The sequence below is a fragment of the Danio rerio genome, chromosome 6 (assembly GCF_052040795.2).
Source record: "Danio rerio strain M-AB ecotype USA chromosome 6, GRCz13ab, whole genome shotgun sequence".
In the NCBI taxonomy this organism is placed as follows: domain Eukaryota; kingdom Metazoa; phylum Chordata; class Actinopteri; order Cypriniformes; family Danionidae; genus Danio; species Danio rerio.
The window spans coordinates 55,052,589-55,080,162 of record NC_141026.1 but is presented as its reverse complement, the minus strand read 5'-3'; the positions used below and the strand labels follow the sequence as shown (position 1 = coordinate 55,080,162).

Below are 27,574 nucleotides of genomic sequence, written 5' to 3'. Positions count from 1 at the left end.
TTTTAGCCTCTGTGGTGTGCAGGGCTTTGAAAAACACACTTGAGTTGTTATTGCACGAGTCTCCTAAGGATCAATTATTGTCTTTTCCTCATTTAGCATTAGTAAGTATTGCGGCTGGTTTAATGGTAAACCCCATGAGCTCTGTGTGTGTGTAGAAGTGCTGCTGTGGGACGATCTCTAACTGTTTCTCTTGAGTCTCTGCACTGGGAGGTCAATGTTTAGGTGAGCTGCTCTGTTGTCCTTTTTTAGCTTTGTACATGGTACAATCTGCAAAAATGTAGTACAGTCATAAAACTGTAAATGTAAGAGTAAAAAGGTCAACATTAACAAGAAATCAATAATTAATCTGGAGGAAGACATTTTATAGTCGACAGTTTATACATTTGCTCAGTTGTGCATATGTTTATGTTATGTGTGTGTGGAATGCATCTGGATTTGCCAGTTATAGTTGTTTGAGTAAAACTTAATTTGCTTTTCCCTCTAAACTGAGGACATTTCTTCTACAAATTGAACACAATTGTCATTTAGAATAGACATTTATTACAATTACAATAAAATATGTTTATATTTATATTTTATTATATTTAATTTGTATTTTTCCAATAAAATAGTATTTGACTATTAATTCATCATCACCATCCATCCATCAATCTCATCCATTTGTTTATCTATCTATCTATCTATCTATCTATCTATCTATCTATCTATCTATCTATCTATCTATCTATCTATCTATCTATCTATCTATCTATCTATCTATCTATCTATCTATCTATCTATCTATCTATCTATCTATCTGTAGATCTATCTGTAGATCTATCTGTAGATCTATCTATCTATCTATCTGTCCGTCCGTCCGTCCGTCCGTCCGTCCCATTAATCTCATCCATTTGTCATCTATCTGTCTAAAATCCAACCCATCAATCCCTCCGTTTGTCATCTATCTATCTATATATCTGTCTGAAATCCATCCATCCATCCTTTTTTGTATTCTTTTTTAGCCTTTCTGTTTTGCCTTTTTTCTTTTTTTACTGTTTCTCATCCATTTATCCATCCATCTGTCTGAAATCCATCCACCCTTTTAAAATCTATCCATCCGTCTGAAATCCATTCATCCGTCTAAAATCCATCCATCCACCCACCCATCCATCCACTCACCCATCCATGCATCTATCCATCCATCCTTCTGAAATCCATTCATCAGTCTGAAATCCATCCATCCGTCTGAAATCCATCCATCCATCCATCCATCCATCCGTCTGAAATCCATTCATACATTCCCCCATCCATTCATCTGTCTGTAACCCATCCACCCACCCAAACGTCTGAAATCCATCCATCCATCCATCCATCCATCCTATTTTTTAGCCTTTCTATTATTTCTCTTTTCTTTTTCTCTTTTCTTTTTCTCTTTTCTTTTTTTTCTTTTATCTTTTTTTGTCTTTTTTTCTTTTTATCTTACGTTTTTCTTTTTATCGTTTTTCTTTGTTTTTCTTTTTCTTTATCTTTTGTTTTTTCTTTTAATCTTAATTTTTATCTTTCTTAGTCTTATTTTTTATTTTATTTTCTTAGTCTTTTCTTTTATCTTTATTTTTTCTTCCTTTTTAATTTTTCTTTTTTGTTTTAATTTTTCTTTTAATCTTTCTTTTAATCTTACTTTTAATCTTTCTTTGTGTTTTGCATTTACAGAATAGTGTTTTAATCATGTTTTTTTATTAGTTTAATTGTAACATTTGTCGTCATCATGCTCTTCCAATAGTATATTATATTTTTGTCACTTTTTTATAAAACAATTTAGTTTAACCCATAAATTAAGGATTGCATTTTGTCATTTTACATTTTGTCTTTTTTTGTACTGGCCAAATGTCTTGATGCTAGTTAAAATTTGAAGACATGAGTTAGTAGTTGGTTTGTGGTAGTGTGCGGTTAATAAGACTGTTGAGTGTGTCTCATACAGAGGTAGATGTTTTAATGATTGAGCAGATGGAAAAGCTCATCTCACACACACACACTGCTGGAGGAGCTGCTGATGGCAGAGCTGTGCAGATGCTGCATCTCCACTTTCAGACTTCACTACATTAAAACATGCTAGATGAAAATGAAATGGAGATGTTTTCTTTTCACCAAAATAAATAAATCTAAATGCTGCAGCTGCACACTGGTATATTGATTTATTTTTGATGGTATTTTGATAACTAAGACCACTTGATAGTTTTCAGTCTGATTACATTTCTTTCAGATTTCACATAAGTGTTTAGTCCTTTAGAGTATTGTTTTCATCAGAAAATGACTATTGGTCAAAAGAAAATTTTTCATTTTTTGTGGTTTGAAATTCAGGGTAATTACACCGTATATGGATTTCTTAATGCTTCTGAGGTTAAAACCTTCATATTGTCTAAAATGAACAATGAAAGAAATTGTTAGAGAAATCCATTGCTGTTATCTCTTGAATCAAATCAGTTTTTAACATCAGATGGAACTCTAGACTAGTTTTTAACAGCAGATGGTGCTCTAGACTAGTTTTTAACAGCAGATGGCACTATGGGCTAGTTTTTAACAGCAGGTGGTGCTCTAGGCTAGTTTTTAACAGCAGATGGCACTCTGGGCTAGTTTTTAACTCTAGGTGGTGCTCTAGGCTAGTTTTTAACAGACGCACTCTAGGCTAGTTTTTAGCAGCAGATGGCTCTCAAGACTATTTTTTAGCAGCAGATGGTGCTCTAAACTAGTTTTGAACAGCAGATGTCGCTCTAGGCTTGTTTTTAACAGCAGTTTGTGCTCTAGACTAGTTTTTAACAGCAGATGGCACTATGAGCTAGTTTTTAACAGCAGATGCTGCTCTAGGCTAGTTTTTAATAGCAGATGACACTCTAGGCTAGTTTTTAGCAGCAGATGATGTTCTAGGCTAGTTTTTAGCAGCAGATGGCGCTCTAGGCTAGTTTTTAAACACACACTCTAGGCTAGTTTTTAACAGCAGATGGCGCTCTAGGCTAGTTTTTAAACACACACTCTAGGCTAGTTTTTAGCAGCAGATGGCGCTCTAGGCTAGTTTTTAAACACACACTCTTGGCTAGTTTTTAGCAGCAGATGGCGCTCTAGGCTAGTTTTTAAACACACACTCTTGGCTAGTTTTTAACAGCAGATGGCGCGCTAGGCTAGTTTTTTTTTTTACAGATGTGCTTTAGGCAAGTTTTTTTAACAGACGTACTCTAGACGTCTATACTTCTACTCTAGAAGTATTTAACTCCAGATGGCTCTCTAGGCTAGTTTTTACTTCAGATGGCTTTCTAGGCTAGTTTTTACCAGACACACTCCATGCAAGTTTTTAACAGCAGATGGCGCTGTAGGCTAGTTTTTTTTACAGATGCATTCTAGGCAAGTTTTAACAGACGCACTCTAGGCAAGTGTTTACCTTCAGATAGCTCTCAAGGCTAGTTTTTAACTCCAGATGGCTCTCTAGGCTAGTTTTTAACAGCTGACTGCACTCTAGGCTAGTTTTTAATCTAGATGGCGCTCTAGGCTAGTCTTTGTCAACAGATAATGCTCTGTGCTAGATTTTAACAGCAGTTGGCGTTCTAGTCTAGTTTTTAACTTTAGATGGTGCTCTTGGCTATTTTTAACAGCAGGTGGTGTAAGTTGGAAAGAAACAGTCTAGAGCAGCATCTGCTGTTAAAAACTGAGCTCAGAATCTATTTGAGATATTGATGGATATTTAAAAATCTCTGAATCGATGCAGAATCAATATCTCAAACAGTTTTTTTTTTTTTTTGCCACAGCATAGCTATAGCAATAAATCATAAATACAGAGAAACTGACAGTGGTCTCTTAATTTGCTACATAACTATATGATATATTAAACTTGATGACAAAACAGTTTCTTCTTGTTAAACCAAAATGATTCTCCTTGGCTAAGGGTTTGATTTGTCAACTAATATGATAAAAACAAAAAGCTTTTTTTTCTTTTACACTTCGCTAATAGCCTTTTGAGTTGTTCATTTTCCCGGAGTGTAGCTCAGAATGATTATAAATCATGTCTGTCCACTCAGATTAATTATATGAATGTTCAGAGCCACACTGGATGAGTGTTTTGCGTGCTCAGCGCTTTCAGGAGCCGAGCCGCTATACGAGCCTTTGACAGAAAGTGCTCATTACTTTATGCAGGAATTATCTGAACTCTTCCCAGACCTTTTCTGTACACATCGGTGATCTTGTGAGAACATCAGGCTTTCATACAGTGGAAAAAACAACAAGCGCAGAGCCGCGGTCAGGCTACGTCAACAGCAGCCAGGGTTTGACAGCAGATGTTTTGGCACGGCTTGCGTTAGTCTAAAATCTCCAGGAGAGAAGGAAATGCAGAATCCTTGCATAGTTAGTGTTTCTTTCCCTACTGATAAACTTCAGACGAACAGTCAATGTGAATGAACAGTCAATTTCATTACGCTCCGTTTACTGCATTGATGTTGTAATGTAATTATAATCAGTTAAATAGCTTTCAACATTCATTTAGTTATTCAAGTGTAAAAGATGAAAAGCTGTTTACATGCACGCACCCGTCAGGATCAGCAGGCGAGTGCAGTAACACCACTGAATAAACTGGAGTAAAATAAATGTTCATATTTTAAAGACATGGCGTGGAAAAATTTAATATAATGCAGTGCTTCTTGTACAGTCTGAGACCCACTTTATATCATATATCAGTAAGGCAATGGAGATCACTGATTTTTAAAGAAAACAGACCTTAAACGCACCGATTTCCGGAAAATTAAAAGTCCTTCTGCATACTTCTGCGTATACTCTATTATTTTATAATGCACATTTAAAATCTGTGTAAACCGGAAGTTGTTGAGACTTATTTTTTAGTGTGTTGATGAACTTGAAAGTGAATATTGAGTAGGGGGCGGGGCTTTCTGTTTGCACATCATTCCCTCATAGCGAACTAATGGTAAGAGGGGCGTGGCTAAGAATATTGTGTCTGAAGCGTCAAACTGCCTTCGTCAGAGTTCAGCACTCCAAAAACAAATCAAATAGTCCAATTTCAATTGAAGATTACCAAAACAAATTTCTTTTAGTGAATTTACTTTAAAGAGTAAACGTGGTTTGAAAATTAAACACTGTAAACTTGGATTTCACTCAGACTTTAGGCAAGATTTGACTGCATTACAGCTCCCTACCACTATGGAGTCATATCACTACACAGACAGAAATTACATCAAAACAAGAGGCTTTCAATTAATGTTTAATCTATAAACACAGGAGCAGTTTAAGGACAAAAACCTAACAAGTGTATTGAATTAAAACCTCTTAACAGTGTCTTTAGGTGTGGTAGTCATAATGGAATAATTGACTCCAGTCTATTGAGTTATTGGGAAATATTACACAGGCATCATCACCACCGCGGGTGTACATTATTTTTCTACTAATTCAATGGACCTGAGTCAATTATTTCTTGCAAATTGTTATGCAGCAACATTGGAGATATGTAGTAGAAGCTAGATAGTCATGTTATCACTTTCAAGATTTTATTTATTATGCTGCATACTCTGCATTGTCATTCAAACTGTTTTCTTCTCTCTATAGGTGCGGGTGAATCAGGGAAGAGCACCATTGTCAAACAGATGAAGTAAGTACAATGAATTTTTTTAATGTTTTTTTTTCTATAGTTATTTCTGCTATATTATTATAAATATACTGATTTTTTTCAGAAGATGGACAGCACTTTAGTTTGAGTACCTATTCTTACTATAATCAAAGTTCCTTTAAGGAAAGTCATTTCACTCTGCGGCCATCTTTGAAACGCCTCTCGGGCAGTATGCTCGGGCATTCTGTTTAAATGGGGAAACATCAAATTCTCCAAAACTACTTGCCAAGCTTACAAATACATTTCATATTACGAATAACTAATAAAATTATACAACAACTGTCTCTTTAGTTTCATTTCTAAATGTTCGAATCGCACATCTGCAGAAACTCATGTCAGGTCCAAGCGCCTCCCTCGGAGAGTTGTCATTCTATAGCGATCGCTGACTGGCTCCTGTACTAGAAGGCGGGGCTTCAATCATCATCATGACAGTTACACTTTTGCCCAATCAAAAAGATACGAGTGACACATCTTGTGTATTCTGTAGTCTTTGCTTTGCCTTATTTCCTCCCTATTATTAAGTGTTTGTTTATTAGTGCTTACAGTAATCAAGGAACTTTGTTGCCATGGCTTCAGCAGGGGCAATGATATCATACAGTGCCTGAAAATAGTCTCCAGCTGGAAAACTTCCAAGATGACCACCTGCTTGCCCAGTGAGCATGTGCCAGTCATCGTTATCATATCATTACGCCTGCTGTAGCCATGGTGCCGCAGCAAAGTTCCTTGATTATTACGCTGAAATGAGAACTCCTACCCATATCAACCCAAAAATAAGCAAGTTTTAATTTTCCATTGCACTTTTTCCATTGGTAGCTACAAAATGTAGCTACAGAATAGTCAAGCTTTAACCCTTGTATTGTGTTCGGGTCTGTGGGACCTGTTTTTATCAAAATATTCAATCTCAGACTCATTGGATTTGGCTCATTTTCTATGAAAAACTCACAGAATCAGAACAAATTTTAATGACCACACTCTGTACACCCCCTCTACACATTTACATTACATAGAGGATGTTCAGGTCCACTAGACCAAAGAGCATAGAATCAGCAAGAGGCAACACTGTAGTACGATTTGAGAAACAGCCACTAGATGCCGCGGCGGCCATTTTGGAATGAAAACTCCAATAGAACAGCAGCATATAATAAGTCTGTAAAATAAACTCTTAAAAGTGCTGATGATTGTGATAATAAGAGCTGCATTGTTGTCTTTCAGGTTGTATCTCAGCTTTAATGCGCTTTTTATATAAATAAATAAAAAACAAAGCAGCTGCTTGCCATCGCGACAACAATAAGATCCAATGGACAGCCGACCGCTTCAACTACAAAATGGCGAATCCAGGGCTGTTGCTGAGCGCTGCTGTTGCAATGTAACTTTCCATTGAGTGTCGCCTCTTGGTCATTCTAAGCTCTTTGACTAGACCAAAGACTATAGAATACACAAGACATGTCACTCGTATTCTTTTGAATGGGGAAAAGTGTAACCGTCAATATGGCGAATGAAGCCCCACCCTTTAGTACAGGAGCCAATCGGCGATCGATTTATAGCGAATGTGTGGCCTTCTAGTACAAGAACCAATCAGTGATTGTTACAGACTGATATTTCTCCAGGGGAGGAGCTTGGGCCAGATGTGAATTTCTGCAGATTATGTGTGACTCAACCATTTAGAAATGAAACTAAAGAGACAGTTGGGGCTTAATGTAATTGTTGTTTCATAATATGAAATTTAATTTGTTAGCTTGGCAAGTAGCTTGGCAAGCCACAGCCATGTCACCCTGCAGCCCAAGACCGGTTACTCACTGAAGCTAAGCAGGGCTGAGCCTGGTCAGTACCTGGATGGGAGACCACTAGGGAACACTAGGTTGCTGTTGGAAGTGGTGTTAGTGAGGCCAGCAGGGGGCGCTCAACCTGTGGTCTGTGTGAGTCCTAATGCCCCAGTAAAAGTGAAGGGGACACTATACTGTCAGTGGGTGCCGTCTTTCGGATGAGACGTTAAACCGAGGTCCTGACTCTCTGTGGTCATTAAAAATCCCATGGCACTTCTCGTGAAAGAGCAGGGGTGTAACCCCTGTGTCCTGGCCAAAGTCCCTCTATCGGCCCTTAAGATCATGGCCTCCCAATCATCCCCTTCCACCGAATTGGCTCTATCACTGTCTCTCCACTCCACCAATAGCTGGTGTGTGGTGAGCGCACTGGTGCTGTTGTCCTGTGGCAGCCGTCGCATCATCCAAGTGGATGCTGCACACTGGTGGTGGTGTGGAGAGACCCCCCCTCATGATTGTGAAGCGCTTTGGGTGTATGGCCATACACAATAAATGCGCTATATAAATACACATTACATTACATTTACATTACATTACAAGTAATTTTTGAGAATTTGATGTTTCCCCGTTTAAACAAAATACCTGAGCATACTGCCCGAGAGGAGTTTCAAAGATGGTCGCCGCATGAAATGACTTGCCTTAAAGGGACTTTGACTAGACCCGGGGTTAAAGTGTGGGGAACCTTAACTCTGTCCTCCATAGGTGTGGACCCAAGATGGAAGTATACACAAGGCTATACATAGTAAAACTCTGCCTCTTGTGTGTTGTACAGGCTGGCATGAAAAGGCAATGTTCAATGGGGCTAATAGGGCAAACAAACAAAAAAAGTACCATTGTGATTCATAAATGTGACCTATCAAAGGAAAATAGATAAAAATAGCTATAAATGTTGCTTGCAATTGGAATGCATGTAAAATTACTCAACAGATTTTTACCTTTAATCTTTGATTTAGTTGTATTAAAAACCCCAAAATAAAGCAGGTCCACCAGACCCATGAACACTGGCTGTTGAGATACATAATTATGAACATCACACAAGGTTTAAATTGGAAAAATGTTTTATTTTTCAGGTTGTCCGTGGCATGTTAAAAAGTTGATAAATAAATATGGAGAAATTTAAGGCCCTTAAAAAGTATTAAAAAGTCTTAAATGCTATTTTGTAATGTTTTCAATTTTATATCATATTTGATTATGCAATGTGTGCTTGTATGCTAAAGTTTGCCTGAATTAAATCTGCGAGTGTCAGGATGCTGTGCAGTTTAGGAAACCAATGAAATCCTACTAGATTTGACATCATGCTGCTTTGTTTACTGCAGTAGTCAAGGCAACATCATTATATAGTTCTATATGCGCAAACCTCCTGAATTAGCTAGATTTAATAGATCTTTATTTAGTGTATGAATAATGTTTTAGTTTTGTATTAGTTTCTTACATTATTATTTACTAAATATACTGTAAGTTCTCACCAGTGTTTCCAGTTGAAAAGTGGTTATAAGGTCTTAAAATGTATGGAAAGAGACTTAAAAAAGGTCTTAAAAGGTATTGAATTTCACTTTCTGATTTCTCTATATACTCTTGTTTTTGAGGGAAATTCTAATGGTTCAATCTGATTCATGACTTGTGCTAAGCTAAGCTAAAAGTGCCCCCACCATTGATATATACACTAGATATCGCATAGGGAGCCTGACCATGGCTCAATGGTGCCGCCATATTTGTGCAGTGCTTCCAGGACAAGTGTCATTCAACCACACTAGTCAAGACAGTGTTATTACGTGAAGATGCGGGACCTTAGCGCTTTCTATGGGTGTAGTAACAAGCAAACAAAGAAAACAAAGCACAAAGGCAGAACATTTCTTGAGTAAGGTTTAGTTTTTTACGTTTTTGTATGTTATGAACATTTGTGCTAAACGGGTAACGTGATGATAATGCAGTCACTGCATTCAGGCAAAGCAGCAGCAACTCACACTAGACCCTCGGCTTATGCTAGTTTTGTTGAATAAGATTAGCAAACAATGCAAATGAAATATGACAACGAGATGCTGCGCTGCCAGAAACTTGTATTATGGTCGGCTAAGTGAAGGAGTCGTTCATAACGGAGATTCATTCACAAACGAATCGCTCCCTCCGTCAGTATGAGGAGTGAAAGCAGGAGAGGAGGTGTGTTTCAGGACACGGATTAAACCAAATCTAACAGGGAGGGTGGATAGTACATTTCCATACACACAAACACAAGCTTTTTGTCAGGAATGCCTGTGCGATTACTCATCCATGAATGTAGAAAAGTGATGTGAAATTATAAGTTTTGTAAATAAAAAAAACATTTGCATACTGACTTCCGGGAAATCTCCTGATCATAGATATATGTGTATATGTGTAATTCTCTGGCTTTGTATGGCCACAGTCCTCCACTGCAGCTTGGTCCCGCATTCATTTCAAAGGAGCGCTACCCTGTACTAAAATGGTGGCTCCGTTGACAAATTCCTTCTAATTGACAACAACAGGGTAGGCAACATCTAATGTATTTATCTATGTGCCCCCACTAGACCCAGAGATCATCTTAATGGATTCAAAATTGCTAAAACTCTACTGTTAAACTCTAGGGTAGTTGTAAAGTTAGCCTATTTTCAAAAAAACGAAGTGTAGTGTTCATTTAAGTCTGATAAATGACGTGCATCCGCAGTAAATGAGCTCATTGCAGCCGCTGAGACACGAGCATGAAGACTATATTCGGTGATGAAGGCATGCTTCATCCGTCATCTATTTATTTGCTGCGGCAGAGCTTTAAAGCAATGTCATCATGTGTGAGATGCACTAAAACAGGAGTAAACCGAGAGCGGCTCTGGAAGCTCTTATGAGTTTCATTTCCGTGATGAAGACACATTTCCGCTCGACTGCACCTTTTACAGAGCCTGTGATGTAGAGCCGCTTCCTTAACATGCACTCGTCTCTTCCTGTTCGTGATGAATAGACACCAACATGTCTTTGTATGGCACTTTCTAGATGCTAAACCTCATGCTGTGAAACGTCATGCTAGATTAAATGAATGTGGATGAATGATGTGTGCTTTAAAAAAAAACCACACTTGCACATTTTTAACTCTTTATAGGGCACTCAAAAAGTGTTGCGGGTATTATTACAAGACTTTAATGTTTCAGACTTTAAAAGTACTAGAAGCATATATTCATATTGTAATCAATGTCAGTGAAGTTACCATAAATGTTTTTTTCACTTAATAAATGGTTAACAGTAATGAACTAATCCTAATCTAGCATGTACTAATATTGTATACACTAGAATTTATACTGTTTACAATGTCCCAATATTCGTCTAATTGGACTATGATCCGTGTTACATTAACAAATCAGATAAATTAAAGTATGTTATTTCAGAGAGCGTTGTAATTGATCATAAGATGTTATGAATTTATTTACCATATGATTTCATTTTATTTTATGCACACTATTTTACTTTTTTATTATTTTAATTTGTTTTGTATTATTTAATAAAAACTATTTTAATTTAATTAAATGTGTTATTTTATTATTAAATGTAATACATTTTATTATTTTAATTTAATTTTATTAGTTTTTTATTATTTTATTTTTTATTTTTTAATGTAATAAATTTTATAAATTTTATTTAATTTAATTTAAATGTAGTTTTAATTTAATAATTTTTTCTACTTTAATAAAATTTTGACTCATTTAAATAAATTAATATTTTTTATTATTTTATTATTTTTTATTATTTTAATAAAATTTATTTTTTATTTATTATTTATTTTATTAATTTTATTATTTTAATTTAATAAAAAATTTAAATGTAATGTAATTTTAATTTAATGTTATTTATTAATTGTTTTATTTATTTAATTAAATCAAATTTTAAATGTAATTTAATTTTAATTTAATGTTAATTAATTTTTAATTTATTTAATTAAATCAAATTTTAAATGTAATGTAATTTTAATTTAATGTTATTTAATTTTTAATTTATTTAATTGAATCAAATTTTAAATGTAATGTAATTTTAATTTATTGTTATTTAATAAATTTTTATTAATTTAATTAAATCAAATTTTAAATGTAATGTAATTTTAATTTAAATTTAATTTAAATTTAAATTTAATTTAATTTAAAATAATTTTTTTATATAATTTTTTTATTTCATTTAATCTATAATGTTTTTTTATTTACTTTATTTTATGTTTATTTTATTTTATTTTTGCCTAAAGTTTAGTTTTTATGGTCCTAAAAGTGGATATGACAATATTTACATAAAACACTTACATACAACCAAACATTCATTAATCGTATTTATACCGTTTAGTATATGAGATTATTAGATCTCTATGTTCTTAAAGATCTAAAATGTCACGCTATACATGTCTTTACCATCAATTATATATATATATATATGAATTGCATATGATTGGTTTGATCTTATTATTTTTCATATGCTGTAAGATTTACAAATATAAACTGAAAAAGCTATTTGTTTACTTCTCTAAATAAAAGTAAATATTATATTATTTAAATGTATATTAATTCGTAACATTATTGAATAATATGCAAATATTCAATTTAAATAGACGATTTATGCACAATGCAGTTTGATTTAAAAGTAATGTAACATGTAGAGAATTTAGAGGTCTCTCTTTTATTAGACGATCAAAAGTGGTTTGTGTTGAAGCGTCTCTAAAACTTTCTGCAATCTCTAAAATGTTTCGGAGGAAAGCTGCATAAATCTCTTTTTATTTCTGTATTTATTAGCCATATACCTAAAGAGAGATGGTGAAGGCCTTGAACACTTGTATGATTTCCATTTGACTGGAGGTGCAGGGATCTGAATGCATTTTTCATGAGGACGGCGCAGTATTTCACACTCGGCTCATTAATGCAGGTTTAAGCAGAAGCAGAGTAACAGTGATAATAATAACTGTTACCTGCAGCAGACCAGCGTTAAAACACTGTGAACTAACAGTGATGGGGTCATGTCTCCCACAGATCTTCATTCAATTATTAGCACAAAGATTCAGCTTTATTTGATCAAACCTTTTTAAAGACATTATCTTGAAAATTGCTGAATATTTTTCATGTGCTTTTACATACTGGCTTTGTTATACTGATTACTGATGACAGCAAGCTCTGCTGATGTTAGTGAATCTGAAATTCTTTAAATTATTTATTTATTTTCCTTCGGCTTAGTCCCTTTATTCATCAGGGGTCACCACAGCGGAATGAACCGCCAACTTATCCTGCGCAGTCGCAACCCAGTACTGGGAAATATCACACTCATACACTACGGCCAATTTAGTTTATTCAATTCACCTGTACAACATGTCTTTTGACTGTGGGAAGCTGGAGCACCCAGAGAAAACCCACGCCAACACAGGGAGAACATGCAAACTCCACACAGAAATGCCAACTGACCCAGCCGGGACTCAAACCAGCGACCTTCTTGCTGTGAGGTGACAGTGCTAACCACTGAGCCACTGTGTGGCCCTTATTAAATGATGCGTTGTTCAAAGTGTAGGTTTTGAATTACAGAGCTACTAATACACACCTTTGATGATGACTGATAATTAGTTTTATGAAAGAAGTTTAACAGTGTATGATGGCACTTATGTTTTTTTTTTATTTGCATCAAGGTAACATTAAATCTATAGATTATAATGTTATTTGCCAATAAGTTTGAATATTTATATCAGAAATATTGAGCTCTGCTTCCAATATTACCGGCAATAATCTGCTCCTCAACACCAACAAGACCAAGGAGCTCATAGTGAACCAACAGGAAGGGACGAACAGGGTCACATGATCCCATCCACATCAATAGCCACGTTTCCACTATCGCGCCTAAAGCGTTTCCACTGTCACTTCCGGGGCCTTATCGGGCCAAAGCGGGGCTTTCTTGGGGCCAGCGGTTGGCCTTTTTTGGCCTGCCGAATACCTTGGGCCAAAGAGGGCCAGCTGGGGCTTCGGGGCGGAGTCAAAGGAGAGGCGGGCACAATTTTCCGATCGCACATGAGTACATGCACCAAACAAATAAATAAAAAAGTAAGGGAAAGAAAATATCTAGCCTTATGAGGTCTTTTTGCGTATGATCGACCTTATGTTTCCCTTTTAAATGTAACGGTGTTACATAAAACAATAAAGTAGTTTTAATTTATAAGTGACTTTCTTTGCTGCGTCCTCCTTGATGTTTCAGTAAAGCATAACAATCTTTACACCATATTAAAGACACAGCAGACTGTAAAGGTTTTCGAGAGTTTTTGTCAAGTTTAAAAGGTGTATTTGTGCATGTTTACTGTAGATGCCTTTATATGTGTGAGACCGATTTTTTACCGACTTTGTATTTTCATTATATATCAGTTTAGTTTTGGTGTCTGTGGGGTCTTGAAAAAAAATGATTAAAAAGTGTTAAAAGTCCTGTGAAGTCCCTTTAAATGTGAACTTTTTATGTGAATTCATTATATATTAGTTCAGTTTCTGATCAATAGAATAACAATATAGCACTACACCATTGTGTGCATGTTTCCAGGTCAGTCTCTTAATTATTAAATATCATCCTGTGTCCAGAATGATTCATGAGTCGAATACTCAGAAGATGAAGCAGTACCGAGCCGTGGTTTATTATCTTATCATTAAATTAAATACATTTTATTATTTTAATTGAATTTTAATTAAATTTTATTATTTTTTATTATTTTATTTTATTTTTATTCATTTAATTAATTTATTTTTTATTGTTTTATTTAACAAATTGTATTAATTTAATTTAATTTACATTTAATTTTTATTTAATTAAATTTTTATAATTAAATTTAATTTTTAATTTTAATTTAATTTAATTTTTATTATTTATTTTTTATTTTATAAATTGTATTTTAATTTAATTTAAAATTTAAATGTAATGTAATTTTAATTTAATTTGATATTTTTATCAGTAATTTTTTATTAAATATAAATTATTTTAATTGAATTAATTTTTACTATTTCTATTTAATTTAATGAATAATGCTTTTTTGAATTGATTTTATGTTTTATTTTATTTTATTTTTGCCTAATAATTTTTGATTAATAAAATAACAATATAGCACTACACCATTGTGTGCATGTTTCCAGGTCAGTCTCTTAATTATTAAATATCATCCTGTGTCCAGAATCATTCATGAAGACGGATACTCAGAAGACGAATGCAAGCAGTACCGAGCCGTGGTTTACAGCAACACCATCCAGTCCATAATGGCCATCATTAAAGCCATGAGCAACCTGAAGATCGACTACGGGGAAAGTGCACGTGTGGTAAGAGCTCCTGTGCACCTGCAGACTGCATGTAGGTCAGCCTGGCGTTCTGTAAATAATTCAGAGTCCTGCACATTTCTCATCTCCAGGTTATAATAATCCAGGTTGTAATATTTTGCATGTAGATCCTTCAGTTGCGGATTGCAGGTTGTTATTCTGAGCATTAATGAATCATTTATATTAACAGCAGGAGCAAATAAATATAAGTAGATTTTAGGTTATATAAACTTTAGGTTTTGCTATTTAAATATTTAGTGTAATTTATTGATTTGGGATGATTAAAGGTCCTGTGAAGTGTGGAATAGTAATTAATTTTTTCTCAGCTCTGCCAGTGAGAGTGATCATATGAGCTCAAGCACATCAAATGAAAGCAAATGAAAAGAGGGGGCGGGGCATGTCAGATACCAGAGAGCATTTGATTGGTCAAGATTTGATGAGAAACTGTAGTGACATGAAAAAATATGGTTGATCCATTTAAGCAGATCTGATAACCTTCAAGCTTTTGATGTTAATGTCAGTTTTATGTTTCCTAAATGCAAATGTTGTCGATGTTTTTGAGCACTCTGTCTTATAGATATACTTAAAACTAACATACTGAAACTAACATCTAAATTTTTTACTTAAAATTTACGTGCGACCTTTAAAATTCAGTAGATTCAAATTATTTATCCAATAAAACACAAAGTGTGTTAATTAATTTATATCATTTTAATACATATATATGTGTGTGTGTGTGTGTGTGTGTGTGTGTGTATGTATGTGTATATATAGTATAATATATATATATATATATATATATATATATATATATATATATATATATATATATATATATATATATATATATATATGTAGATTGATAGATAGATGGATGGATGATGGATGGATGGATGGATAGTAAAAAAAAAAGAAATGATTATGTATTGTATATTATAAAAATGAATACTTTTTTTACATTGCTAATTAATAAACATGCTAAATTAGCAGCCTTTATTTTAAACAATGTTATAATTTTTTGACTGCTTTATTAAAATGTTTGCAGCTCTTTGCATGTGTGGTAATTCTGTTTGCGTTTGTGTGCAGGATGATGCGCGGCAACTGTTTGCGCTGTCTGCGGCTGCGGAGGAGCAGGGGATCCTGACTGACGATCTGGCCAATGTGATCCGCAGACTGTGGGCCGATAGCGGCGTTCAGGGCTGCTTCTCCAGATCCAGAGAATATCAGCTCAATGACTCCGCTGCTTAGTGAGTGACTGCAGAAAACACACCAAAGAATCGCTCCCTCTGATAAAATGAGAAGTGAAAGCAGGAGAGGGGGGGTGTGTTTCAGGACAAGGATCAGATCAAATTTAACAGGGAGGGAGGATAATACAATTGCACACAAACACAAGCTTTTTGTCAGCAATGCCTGTGCAGTCACTTATCCATTGATAGAGAAAAGTGATGTAAAATTATAATTTTCATAATTAAAAAAAAAAAAAATTGCATACTGACCACCCGGATGGCTCTTGATCATAGATATATGTATATACAGTTGAAGTCAGAATTATAAGCCCCCCTGAATTATTAGACCCCTTGTTTATTTTTTCCCTATTTTCTGTTTAACGGAGAGATTTCTTCAGCACATTTCTGATCATAATAGTTTTAATAACTCATTTCTAATAACTGATTTATTTTATCTTTGCCATAATGACAGTACATAATATTTGACTAGATATTTATCAAGACACTTCTATACAGCTTAAAGTGACATTTAAAGGCTTAACTAGGTTAATTAGGTTAACTAGGCAGGTTAGGGTAATTAGGCAAGTTACTGTATAACGATGGTTTGTTCTGTAGGCTATCAAAAAAAATATGGCTTAAAGGGGCTAATAATATTGTCCTTCAAATGGTGTTTAAAAAAATTAAAAACTGCTTTTATTCTAGCCGAAATAAAACAAATAAGACTTTCTCCAGAACAAAAAATATTATCAGACCTACTGTGAAAATCACCTTGCCCTGTTAAACATCATTTGGAAATATTAAAAACCTTTATAAAAATTCAAATGGGGACTAATAATTCTGACTTCAACTGTCGGTGTATATATCTTTGGCTCTGGAGAGCCAGTCCTCCTCTGCACCTTGGTCCCACATTCATTTCAAAGGACCGCTACCCTATACTGGCGGCTCTAGTGACGCATTCCTTCCAATAGACAAAAATAGTGTAGGCGACATCTAATGTAAATATCTATGGGCGAAGACGCGCAGCGATTCTCCTGACCGCCTCTCCTCACCACCAACTCCCAAAGAAATTTAATGACTTCCGGCTTCTTTGACACTCTCGCCACCTTATACTCCAGAAACATTTTTATCATTAACAGTGTTAAAAACAGTTGTGCTTTTTACGGTATTTTATTTATTTGGTACAATTTGGTACAATGCATTATTTTTAGGATTATTTTATTAACATTGTTACGTGTTTAAGTTGTTAAGATATTAAATAGATGAAACGTAACAATGAGTGAGTCTAATGGTGCTGGATGAACAAGGAGAATACACAACCTCTTGTTAAGTGAAACAAAAAGTTAGTATTTATGGTCACACTTTACAATAAGGTTCATTAGTTAATGTAAATTAATGCATTTACTAACATGAACAAACAACAAACACAATACACTTACTACTGTATATGTTCATGTTAGTTAACGTTAGTTAATGAAAATGCAGTTGTTCATTGTTAGTTCATGTTAACTCTTGGTGCATTAAGTAATGATAACATGCATGGACTTGGATGTTAATAATGCATTAGTAAATGTTCAATTATGATTAATAAATGCTGTACATGTGTTATTCAGGATTAGTTCATGTTAGTAAATGCATTAACTAATGAACCTTATTGTAAAGTGTTACCGTATCTATTAAACAGAGAATGTCAAACAATGAATATAGGAAATGTAATGTAAATGAAATTTTAAATAATCGAATTAAACAAAGAAAACAGGAGTGTTGCTAAAACAAAGAAATAAATATAACAAAACGATCTAGCTAAACCCCAACCCACTAAACTGACTGATCAAAGACAAATGCAGAAACAAAACCGTAATCTTCAGCACGTAGCTTAACTAAACTTCAGAACTTCAGAACATAATTACACATGTGGCAACGTCTCCTTTAACAAAGTAAAAAATAGATATACTAAGCTGCTCACATTACTAGAGTTAAGTACACACTGTTAGCCGTTAGCAAAACAAGATCTCATATAATCCAAATCTCAAAGATCTTTCTACTTCTCACTAGATAATAAACTGAGCTGCACAAACTTATCTAATAAGTCAATCTCTTAATAAAGAGAAAACTAGCACACGGCAACAGCAAACAAACTAAGCAAATAAACACAAGTGAACAGGTTTACCGACAGAAGTGAGGAGTCTGACTGTGAGCCAAGTGCTCCTGAAAAACAGTGTAAGCGCACGGCTTTTATACTGCGCGGACCCGCTCCTGATTGGCGTGCCGATTGAGTGACGATGGTTACTGACAGCCCCTTTGACCAATGATTGAACACCTAAAACAGGACAGGATAATAGCGGAAGAGAGAGAGAGAGAACGCAAAACAGAAAGCAAAAAACAAAGCACCACAAAACATACTTAAAACGTAACAACATAAACAGCCTTTACTTGAAATACAAACTTTTTCTATGATTATAAAACAACATCGCTGTCATTTATGCTAACTGTAAAACATCCTTGCTGCATTCATTTATTTCAATAAAATCCAAACCTTTTTGAATAGCAGCGCACATTGTCAAACATTATCAGTCATGCATTCGTTTTTCTTCAGCTTTGTGCCTTTATTTATCAGGGGTCACCACAGCAGAATGAACCATCAACTAATCCAGCATATCTTTTACACAGCGGATGCCCTTCCAGCTGCTACCCCATACTGTGAAACACCTGTACACTCTCACAGTCACACTCATACACTACGGTCAATTTTGTTTTACCCAATTCACCTATAGCGCATGTGTTTGGACTGTGGGAAAAGCCGCAGCACCCAGAGGACACCCTTGCCAACGCGGGGAGAACATGCAAACTCCACACAGAAATGCCAACTGACCAAGCTGGGACTCGAACCAGCAACCTTATTGCTGTGAGGTGACAGTGCTAACCACTGAGCCACCGTGCCGCCTCAAGCATTAGCCTTTACGTTTAATTTCTTGTACAAATGATATCACATAGCATTGCCATCTTAACATTTGCTTTTTTGTACTTTTACAAAGTGTTTTGGCTTAAGTAACTATTTGAAATGCTTTTGTGCATGTTTTGGGATAATCGTTAGTGCACGTAAACCCTCACTGATGTCATTTTGAATGGGATTTCTGAATACAGTGAGTCCCTCAGTGTGTGTGTTTGTGTATTAGTCACTTTGCAGCAGTGGAATTCTCCCTCTTGACGGCGTGTTCATAACCTGTGCAAAATCACAGCCTCAAGTGGATTGTTGTTTAATTATATTTCATCAATGTACTTCAGAGCTGCATAAACACTAACACTTGAGGTGTGGAAGTACAGCACCAAATTACAAATCTCTCCCTGTAGACACGATACGACTTTAATGGGGTTCTGATGAGTGATGTGAGCAGGTTCAAGCAGTGAACTCAATGCTAACTTCATCTGTTGTTGACGGCAGAAACAACTCCTCGATTCTTGACTTGACACACACACAAACAAACAAACACACAAATGTGTGGTGCAGGTTGTGCTACACTGCAAATATATTTGTAAATGAGCAGTTTTGCATAGTTTGTTACTCATGTTTTTATTGTATAGTAGTTTATGCTTTTGAATTGCATTATGAGACCTTTATCTTTCTTTCTATTGACATTTTGATTAGTTTAAAGTGATATATTGTCTTAGTGTGTGTTGTATATTATGCTTCAAAACCCTTGTAATAAACTGCCTGTACATTTTCTCTTATTTTACAGACTTATTTCTCTATATATTATTTCTTATATTATTTCAAACTATTAAAATGTCATTAAAAGTCCCATTGTTAAACTGTAGAGTTGAATTTTCAACATCACAAATTGACAAAGCAGAGATCAACATCCCATAATGCAATTCACAACCGTAAATAAATGGAAAACACTTGTGAAGCACAAAATATGGAAACTCTTAATTATTAAGAGATTTTTTTTTACAATATATTTAACATGTATATTATTGTGTATATTAGCATGAAACTGCTTCTCAAACAGGAACAGATGCAGGATGAGACTTGATTTTGTCCCTCAGGAGTTGGTTGGATTGCTGTGGTTTGCTATTGGTGGAACTCAAGTGATTGACAGGTTGATCCCGCCCTCATACCAGTAAACACCAATCAGAAAAACACTAATGTTATTGAAACGGGACAACAGAGTTCACATGAATTCAAAACAAGTGAATGTAAATTTTGACACAGATCAGAAAGTGGACTTCAGTGTATTTGTTAAGAATTGATATTAAAGTGATAAAGCAGATCCATTCTGTTCATAACACACATGATACACTGAAAGAAATGATTCAAAGACAGTTCCTTGGATTTAACAAAATCTTTGAAATTTTAAAGTTAAGTGGCTCTTAACAATTTATTTGGACAGAATTTAAACAAATTACACAGTAAAAAAATGCTGGGTTCCACACAATTTCTTCATGTTGTCCCAACACAAATTGATTAAGTTAACCTAATTGTTTTTACGAATTTATGTGGACTGATCCTAACCCCCCCCCACCACCAACAGTAAAAATATTTGTTGGAGTGTAATTTGATCATTACTAAATTTAATTTGTTTAAATTCAACCCATATACAGTATTTGAAACATTTTTGTACTAATCAATTATATTTATTTTTGATAGCAAATACATTTTAATGCAATTTTGGCATGTTTAAGAATTATTTATGGTAATTGCTTATTGAAAATAATAGTTGTGTTGAATATTAGGTAGCACTTTATTTTAAGGTGCTCTGAAAATAAATGCAGGGTTCCACACTATTAATTTATATTGTTCAGACACAAATCAATTAGGTTAACTATTAGCATTTAAGTGTATTGAACATAAAACAAATTATTGTCCCAAAAAAATTAAGAATTGTTGTTTCAGCTCATTTTAAATCAGTAGTTTGAACAAGAAGAAAAACAATTTTTGAGTTTGTTCTTGTTACAAGTTTTACTTACGTTTAATTATGTATAATTACTTGTGATAATTATAGTAACTAACCCTAAACCGCATTGTAACCCTAACAGTATAGTAAGTGCATCTAATTAGTTCAAGGGTCACGAAACCCCACGGTGTTTACATGTTTACACTCGGAGAGCAGATCTTTCTGCCCATAATATTGTAGTGATTATGTACTGTAAACTTTAGTAACTTAGGAATCATTTGACTAAGGTCTGTCTTTAAACACTGAAAGAGTACTGCTGACGATACAAACTAACTTTGCCTCTGAATAAACAAACAAAGACCCCTGATGGCTTACCAAATCTGTAGAAACAGGACAATCAACATCAACTGGAGCCGTGTCTTTATTATAAGGAGACGAGCGACAAATCCAGATTTTACCATTTCCAGATGTGAAAAGCTCTCGGGTAAAAAATGTTCCGTACAAACGAATTTGTACTTCATGCACTGTAATCCACACGTGAGTCCAGCTGCGCTCTCATAGCGGGAAATGAAAACAAAACCTTTATTGCAGCAAATTTTTAAACGCAACATGGGCAAACAGCCTTTACTTGAAATACAAACTGTTATAAAATGATTATAAAACAACATCGCTGTCATTTATGCTAACTGTAAAACATCCTTGCTGCATTCATTTATTCCAATAAAATCCAAACCTTTTTGAATAGCAGCGCACATTGTCAAGCATTATCAGTCATGCATTCGTTTTTCTTCAGCGTAGTGCCTTTATTTATCAGGGGTCGTCACAGTGGAATGAACCGACAACTATTCCAGCATATGTTTTACGCAGCAAATGCCTTTCTAGCTGCAACCCAGTACTGGGAAACACCCATACACTCACATTCACAAACACACACACACACACACACACGTTTGTTTTTGTGAAAAGTGGGGACATTACATAGGTTTCCATTAATTTTATACTGTCCAAACCATATATAGTATTGCCCTCACCCCACCCCACCCCTAAACCAAACCATCAAAGGAGACTGTGTGCAGCTTTACACTCTGATCAAACTCATTCTGTGGGATTTGCATTTTGAGAAACGAGGACGTCACCAATGTCCTCATTTCATCCTCCTTTTTGTAATTCCTGTGTCATACTCATGACATTATACAGATTTGTGTCCTGATACGTCACAAAAACACGTACACACATACACACACTCATACACTACAGCCAATTTATTTTACCCAATTCACCTATAGCACAGGTGTTTGGACTGTGGGGGAATCCAGAGCACCCAGAGGAAACCCATGCCAACAGGAGGAAAACATGCAAACTCCACATAGAAATGTCAACTTACCCAGCTGGGACTCAAACCAGCGGCCTTCATGCTGTGAGGTGGCAGCCACTGTGTCGCCCGACTACTTGCATTCAATCTTAAAAGCCAGGCTCAACAGTGCATATCCTGGGATGTGACTATTGAGATTGATCAGAGTGCAGCATTTATTCTGAAACAACATATTGTGCAGCACTATAACATGAATGATGAATGTCCTGTGTCTGTGTTTGTGCAGCTATCTGAATGATCTGGACAGAATAGCGCGCTCAGACTACATTCCCACCCAGCAGGACGTGTTGAGGACCCGAGTGAAAACCACAGGCATCGTGGAGACTCACTTCACCTTCAAAGACCTGCACTTCAAGTGAGCAGCAGCACTTTTACTGTCCGTCTCACACTTCAGTGGTCAACAGTGATGTCCAAATTCAGAGCTTCACCCTTTATTCAGACATATATACATGTTATGGGGATTTTTCTCAGCACGTTGTGCCGTTTTGGTTTGAGTGCAATATTTTTGTATGTGGTTGGTTTCAGTTTGAAGAAATGCAGGAGGAGAGTTGCTAATAATGATGAGCAGGTAGTACATGTACAAGATTTACAGAAGACTTAGTCAGGTTTGAAACTATTTGAAACTTGTGTTAAATAACGTTTTTAATTGAATGTATTAGGGCAGGGGTCGGGAACCTTTTTTCAGCAAAGAGCCATTTCTGTTTTTTTTTTTTTTTTTTCAGCAAATGCTTTTTTTTTTAAAGAGGCATTTTGACGTATATACAGTGGAAGTCAGAATTAATTGCCCCCCTGTTTATTTTTTTCCTCAATTTCTGTTCAACTGAGAGACAAATTTTTTTCAACACATTTCTAAACATAATTGTTTTAATAACTCATTTCTAGTAACTGATTTATTCGATCTTTGCCATGATGACAGTGAATAATAATTTACTAGACATTTTTCTAGACACTTCTATACAGCTTACCGTGACATTTAAAGGCTTAACTAGGTTAATTAGGTTAACTAGGCAGGTTATGGTTATTAGTTAGTAGGCAAGTTATTGTATAATGATGGTTAGTTCTGTAGACTATCAAAAAATAATAATAATAATTTCGTCCTTAAAATGGTGTTTAAATAATTAATAACTGCTTTTATTCTAGCCGAAATAAAACAGCTAAGATTTTCTCAATAAGAAAAAAACTATTACCAGACATACTGTGAAAAATGTGTTGCTCTGTTAAACATAATTTGGGAAATAATTTTATTTATTTATCATTCATTCATTCATTTTCTTGTCAGCTTAGTCCCTTTATCAATCCGGGGTCGCCACAGCAGAATGAACCACCAACTTATCCTGCAAGTTTTTACGCAGCGGATGCCCTTCCAGCTGCAACCCATCTCCGGGAAACATCCACACACATTCACACACTACGGACAATTTAGCCTACCCAATTCACCTGTAGTGCATGTCTTTGGATTGTGGCGGAAACCGGAGCACCCGGAGGAAACCCACGCCAACGCAGCGAGAACATGCAAACTCCACACAAAAAACGCCAACTGAGCCGAGGTTCGAACCAGCGACCTTCTTGCTGTGAGGCGACAGCACTACCTACTTCCATTTATATTGTTTTATCTTTGAACCAAATTACCTGTTTATTTTGACATTTTCAAAATAGAGAAAGTGTTATAAAACATCAGCAAAAAATTATATAATCTTATTATAAACCTTTAATAATAGACTGATTTATTAATCTGCATATTCAGTATATTTTTATAAGTTTTCCTTTTTAAATAAAACATATTCATCAAACTCATGTATTTTCCAAAGGCTAACATCAATAGATGTTTGAGGATGTGTAGAGGTTATTACAGCGCTGTCAGTGACAAAGCTTCAGGTAGAGAGAAGGCTTTCTCATTATCCTCCATCCGCCTTCTCTTTTCTTCTTCAGACCCTCATGAAATATTAATGCTTATGTGAAGGGAAAAGCACTGGTTGATTTGCTCACCTTATGTGTGTGTGTGTGTGTGTGTGTGTGTGTGTGTGTGTGTGTGTGTGTGTGTGTGTGTGTGTGTGTGTGTGTGTGTGTGTGTGTGTGTGTGTGTGTGTGTGTTTCTCCCCAGGATGTTTGATGTCGGAGGTCAAAGGTCAGAGAGGAAGAAGTGGATTCACTGTTTTGAAGGAGTGACGGCCATCATCTTCTGTGTGGCTCTGAGCGCTTATGACCTGGTGCTGGCAGAAGACGAGGAGATGGTGAGGAGCTCAACACAACATGACTATTATTTTTTCACAATAAGAGCGTTCTGTTAACCCATTCACAGCTGCAAAAATAGCAAAACCTTTAATAATAAAACGATTTATTATCCTGCATGTTCAGTATTGTTTGTTGATTTTTTTTTGTTCTACACAACATTATTATTACTATCATCATTATCATCATCATCATCATTATTATTATCATCATTATTATTATTATTATTATTATTATTATTGTTATTTGACAAAGCGAGCCTCTATTTAACCCGTTCACTCCTGAAATATTGTCTAAGTTTCATAAGGCATTTTTGTCATATATATAATTTTTTAAACATTACTTGGGAAATATTTCAAGGAAGGGCTCATTTTTAAAAATTACTTTATATAGTTGTACATTAGAACCAAATTAACTGTGTTATTTTTATTTTCCTATTCTGAGTGTTATTAAGAATTAATAAAACAGCTGCGAAACATTTAATAATGTAATGATTTATGCATGTTCAGTATATTTAGATTTTTTTTTATTTCTACACAACATTATTATTATTGAATCTCAACACAACATTATTATTATTATTATTATTATTATTATTATTATTATTATTATTATTATTATTATTTCACAATAAGAGCCTCCTTTAACCCATTTGCACATAAAGCATGTTCCAAGTTTCAAAAAAATAAAATGTAAAAAATGTAGATTGTCACTGTTCATAACCTCTTAAGGCCCAAGGTGTTTTTTACATGCATTTTTATTTCTCTTTGCTATTTGGGCTCATTGGAACCTATACTTAGAATGAAAACCTAAGTATCATCTTTTGATATGATCTACTTTTAGAGAAAACTGATTTAATTATTTGTGGACTCGTGGTCCAAATTTACATAACATTTTTTCCTGAATGTTTTATAATGCATATATACGTATCATAGAAAAAGATGTTGAACTTGCTTTGACTATCAGAGAATAAAAACTATTTTTGTCTCATTTTGGACAGTTAAAATAGGGTGTGGGACATTTCATATGCTACAAAACAGTTGCAGGATGACACTGTATGTCTGTAACAAAATATAAAACATTCAAAGTATTTTAAAAAGCCACTTAAGAGCTAAAATGTGCTGTCCACTTATGTGGACACTCAGGCTCTAGGAGGTTATGGCTTCTTTAAAGTAAACCAAATAAAAATAATAATAAAAATGTCAAGTTTTATTGCTTTTTTATGCCTATTTCTGAATGTGTGAAACTTTGAATATGTATTATTTCACAACAAGAGCCTTCTTTTAACCCAATTGCAACTGAAATATGTTACTGGAAAATTTATATTGTCCCTCTTCATAAAGCTTCCATAAAGTAGACCAAACAACTACAATATAAAAACACCAATGTGCATTTAAAAAAAATATAAAATAAATTGTAGATGATATTTAAAAAAAAAAAAATACTATACTATAAAATAATAATTACCTATTAATTGTATTTTATTAACAAATTTGCTTGTCTCAACTCTAAACACAACCATCGCAGCAAAGTAAAAACAGTAATTATACCAAATACTGTTCATATAATTACTAAAATACTCATGATTTTATTTTATTAAAGTCTACGCTTCTCAACCTTAAACCCAACCATCACAGTAATGTAAAAACAGTAATTATAAATGTTATTCATATATTTATTAAACCTTAAATCTACCCCTTGCAAAAAAATTATGCGCTATTGACGAAAGTATCCACAGCTGTATTCCATCTAGACTTTACCTGTAATGGACGGAGGGTTCAAAATGGTTAGATATATTTCAAGATTTTAATTGACAAAAAAATTTGAGTACAAATTAAAATAGCATAATTAAGGAAATTGTTGAAGAATGAACCGAGAGGAAGCTTGTAAATCTATGCGTTCTCTATGTAAGCATGAGCCGACAGCGCCCTCTTGTGTTGTTACTGCGCTTCACCTTCAGCTTCTGCTCTTTTTTTTTTTTTTTTTTTTTCAGAACCGCATGCATGAAAGCATGAAGCTGTTCGACTCCATCTGTAACAACAAGTGGTTCACCGAGACCTCCATCATCCTCTTCCTCAACAAGAAAGATCTGTTCGAGGAGAAGATCACGCGCAGCCCACTCACCATCTGCTTTCCGGAATATTCAGGTCTTTTACTTCACTTCAAAAATCTATAATATAATCAGTGAAGTCATAATCAACAATATTCCACAAATGCTGTCCATGAGAGCTTAATTTAGACTTGGAACAATTATCTGATCTGGAATCATTTAACATGCCGGACATTCTGTAGAACAACTAAAATGAAATATTTAATATAATAATAACAACAGTTTTGAACATTAATCCTAATAATCAATTCAGGTCCCTTATGACCAAGAAGAGAATACAAAAAGCTATGCATAGTTTTAGATAAAAGAATCATTCAAAACTATCAATAAGTAAGTAATTAAGTAAGTAAATAAATACAATTTAAAAATGTATAGAATTAGTATAATATAATGTTTATTTATTTTTGTTAAATGATCTGAAAGTTGTATGTAATTATATTGTTTAAAAACCTTTCTAAGTAATATTTTAGGTTGTTCTGGTTTTTGAACACTCAATATTTATACATTTACCCCATGTGCAGTGTTCAGATTTACTACCCTTTTGTTATGTTCGGGATGAAAAATCCACTGAATTAAACTGCTGTAAAAATGCATCAGATTCATATTTTTTTCAAATAGTTTTTTCATAAATCTGTTAATTAATCTCAGTCCAAAGTAAAACTACTAAATGTTTTTAAAAATTACAGTATTTTAACTCTTTAATTGCCAAATTCACAAATGATGCCACTGATTTGGTGAAAAAAAACACACAAAATGATGGATTTTCAATATAAAAAGTAATTGTGTACTGGATTTTTTTTCTTTTGTGAAAGTCTTGGACATGTGAACGATTAGTAACAACATTTTGCATTGTTAGATTTTCATTTGACCTCCCTAATTTACTGTTGGTGGCAGTTTTTGACCCATTGATTTCCATTATAATCACATTTAATGGTGCATAAATACACTGACAGCATATTTAGATTTTCTCAGACACATCGAGGTAA

General features: G+C 34.5%; 1 protein-coding gene across 1 annotated transcript in view; it reads left to right on the top strand.

Annotated features, from left to right (window-relative positions):
- gnai2b (guanine nucleotide binding protein (G protein), alpha inhibiting activity polypeptide 2b) overlaps nt 1–27,574 on the top strand; it is a 94,333-nt gene that overhangs the window by 62,354 nt on the left and 4,405 nt on the right. The window contains 6 exon segments of the mRNA NM_199842.1: nt 5,575–5,617; nt 14,621–14,762; nt 15,846–16,006; nt 22,476–22,604; nt 24,351–24,480; nt 26,472–26,625. Coding sequence (NP_956136.1) covers nt 5,575–5,617; nt 14,621–14,762; nt 15,846–16,006; nt 22,476–22,604; nt 24,351–24,480; nt 26,472–26,625 — 759 coding nt within the window.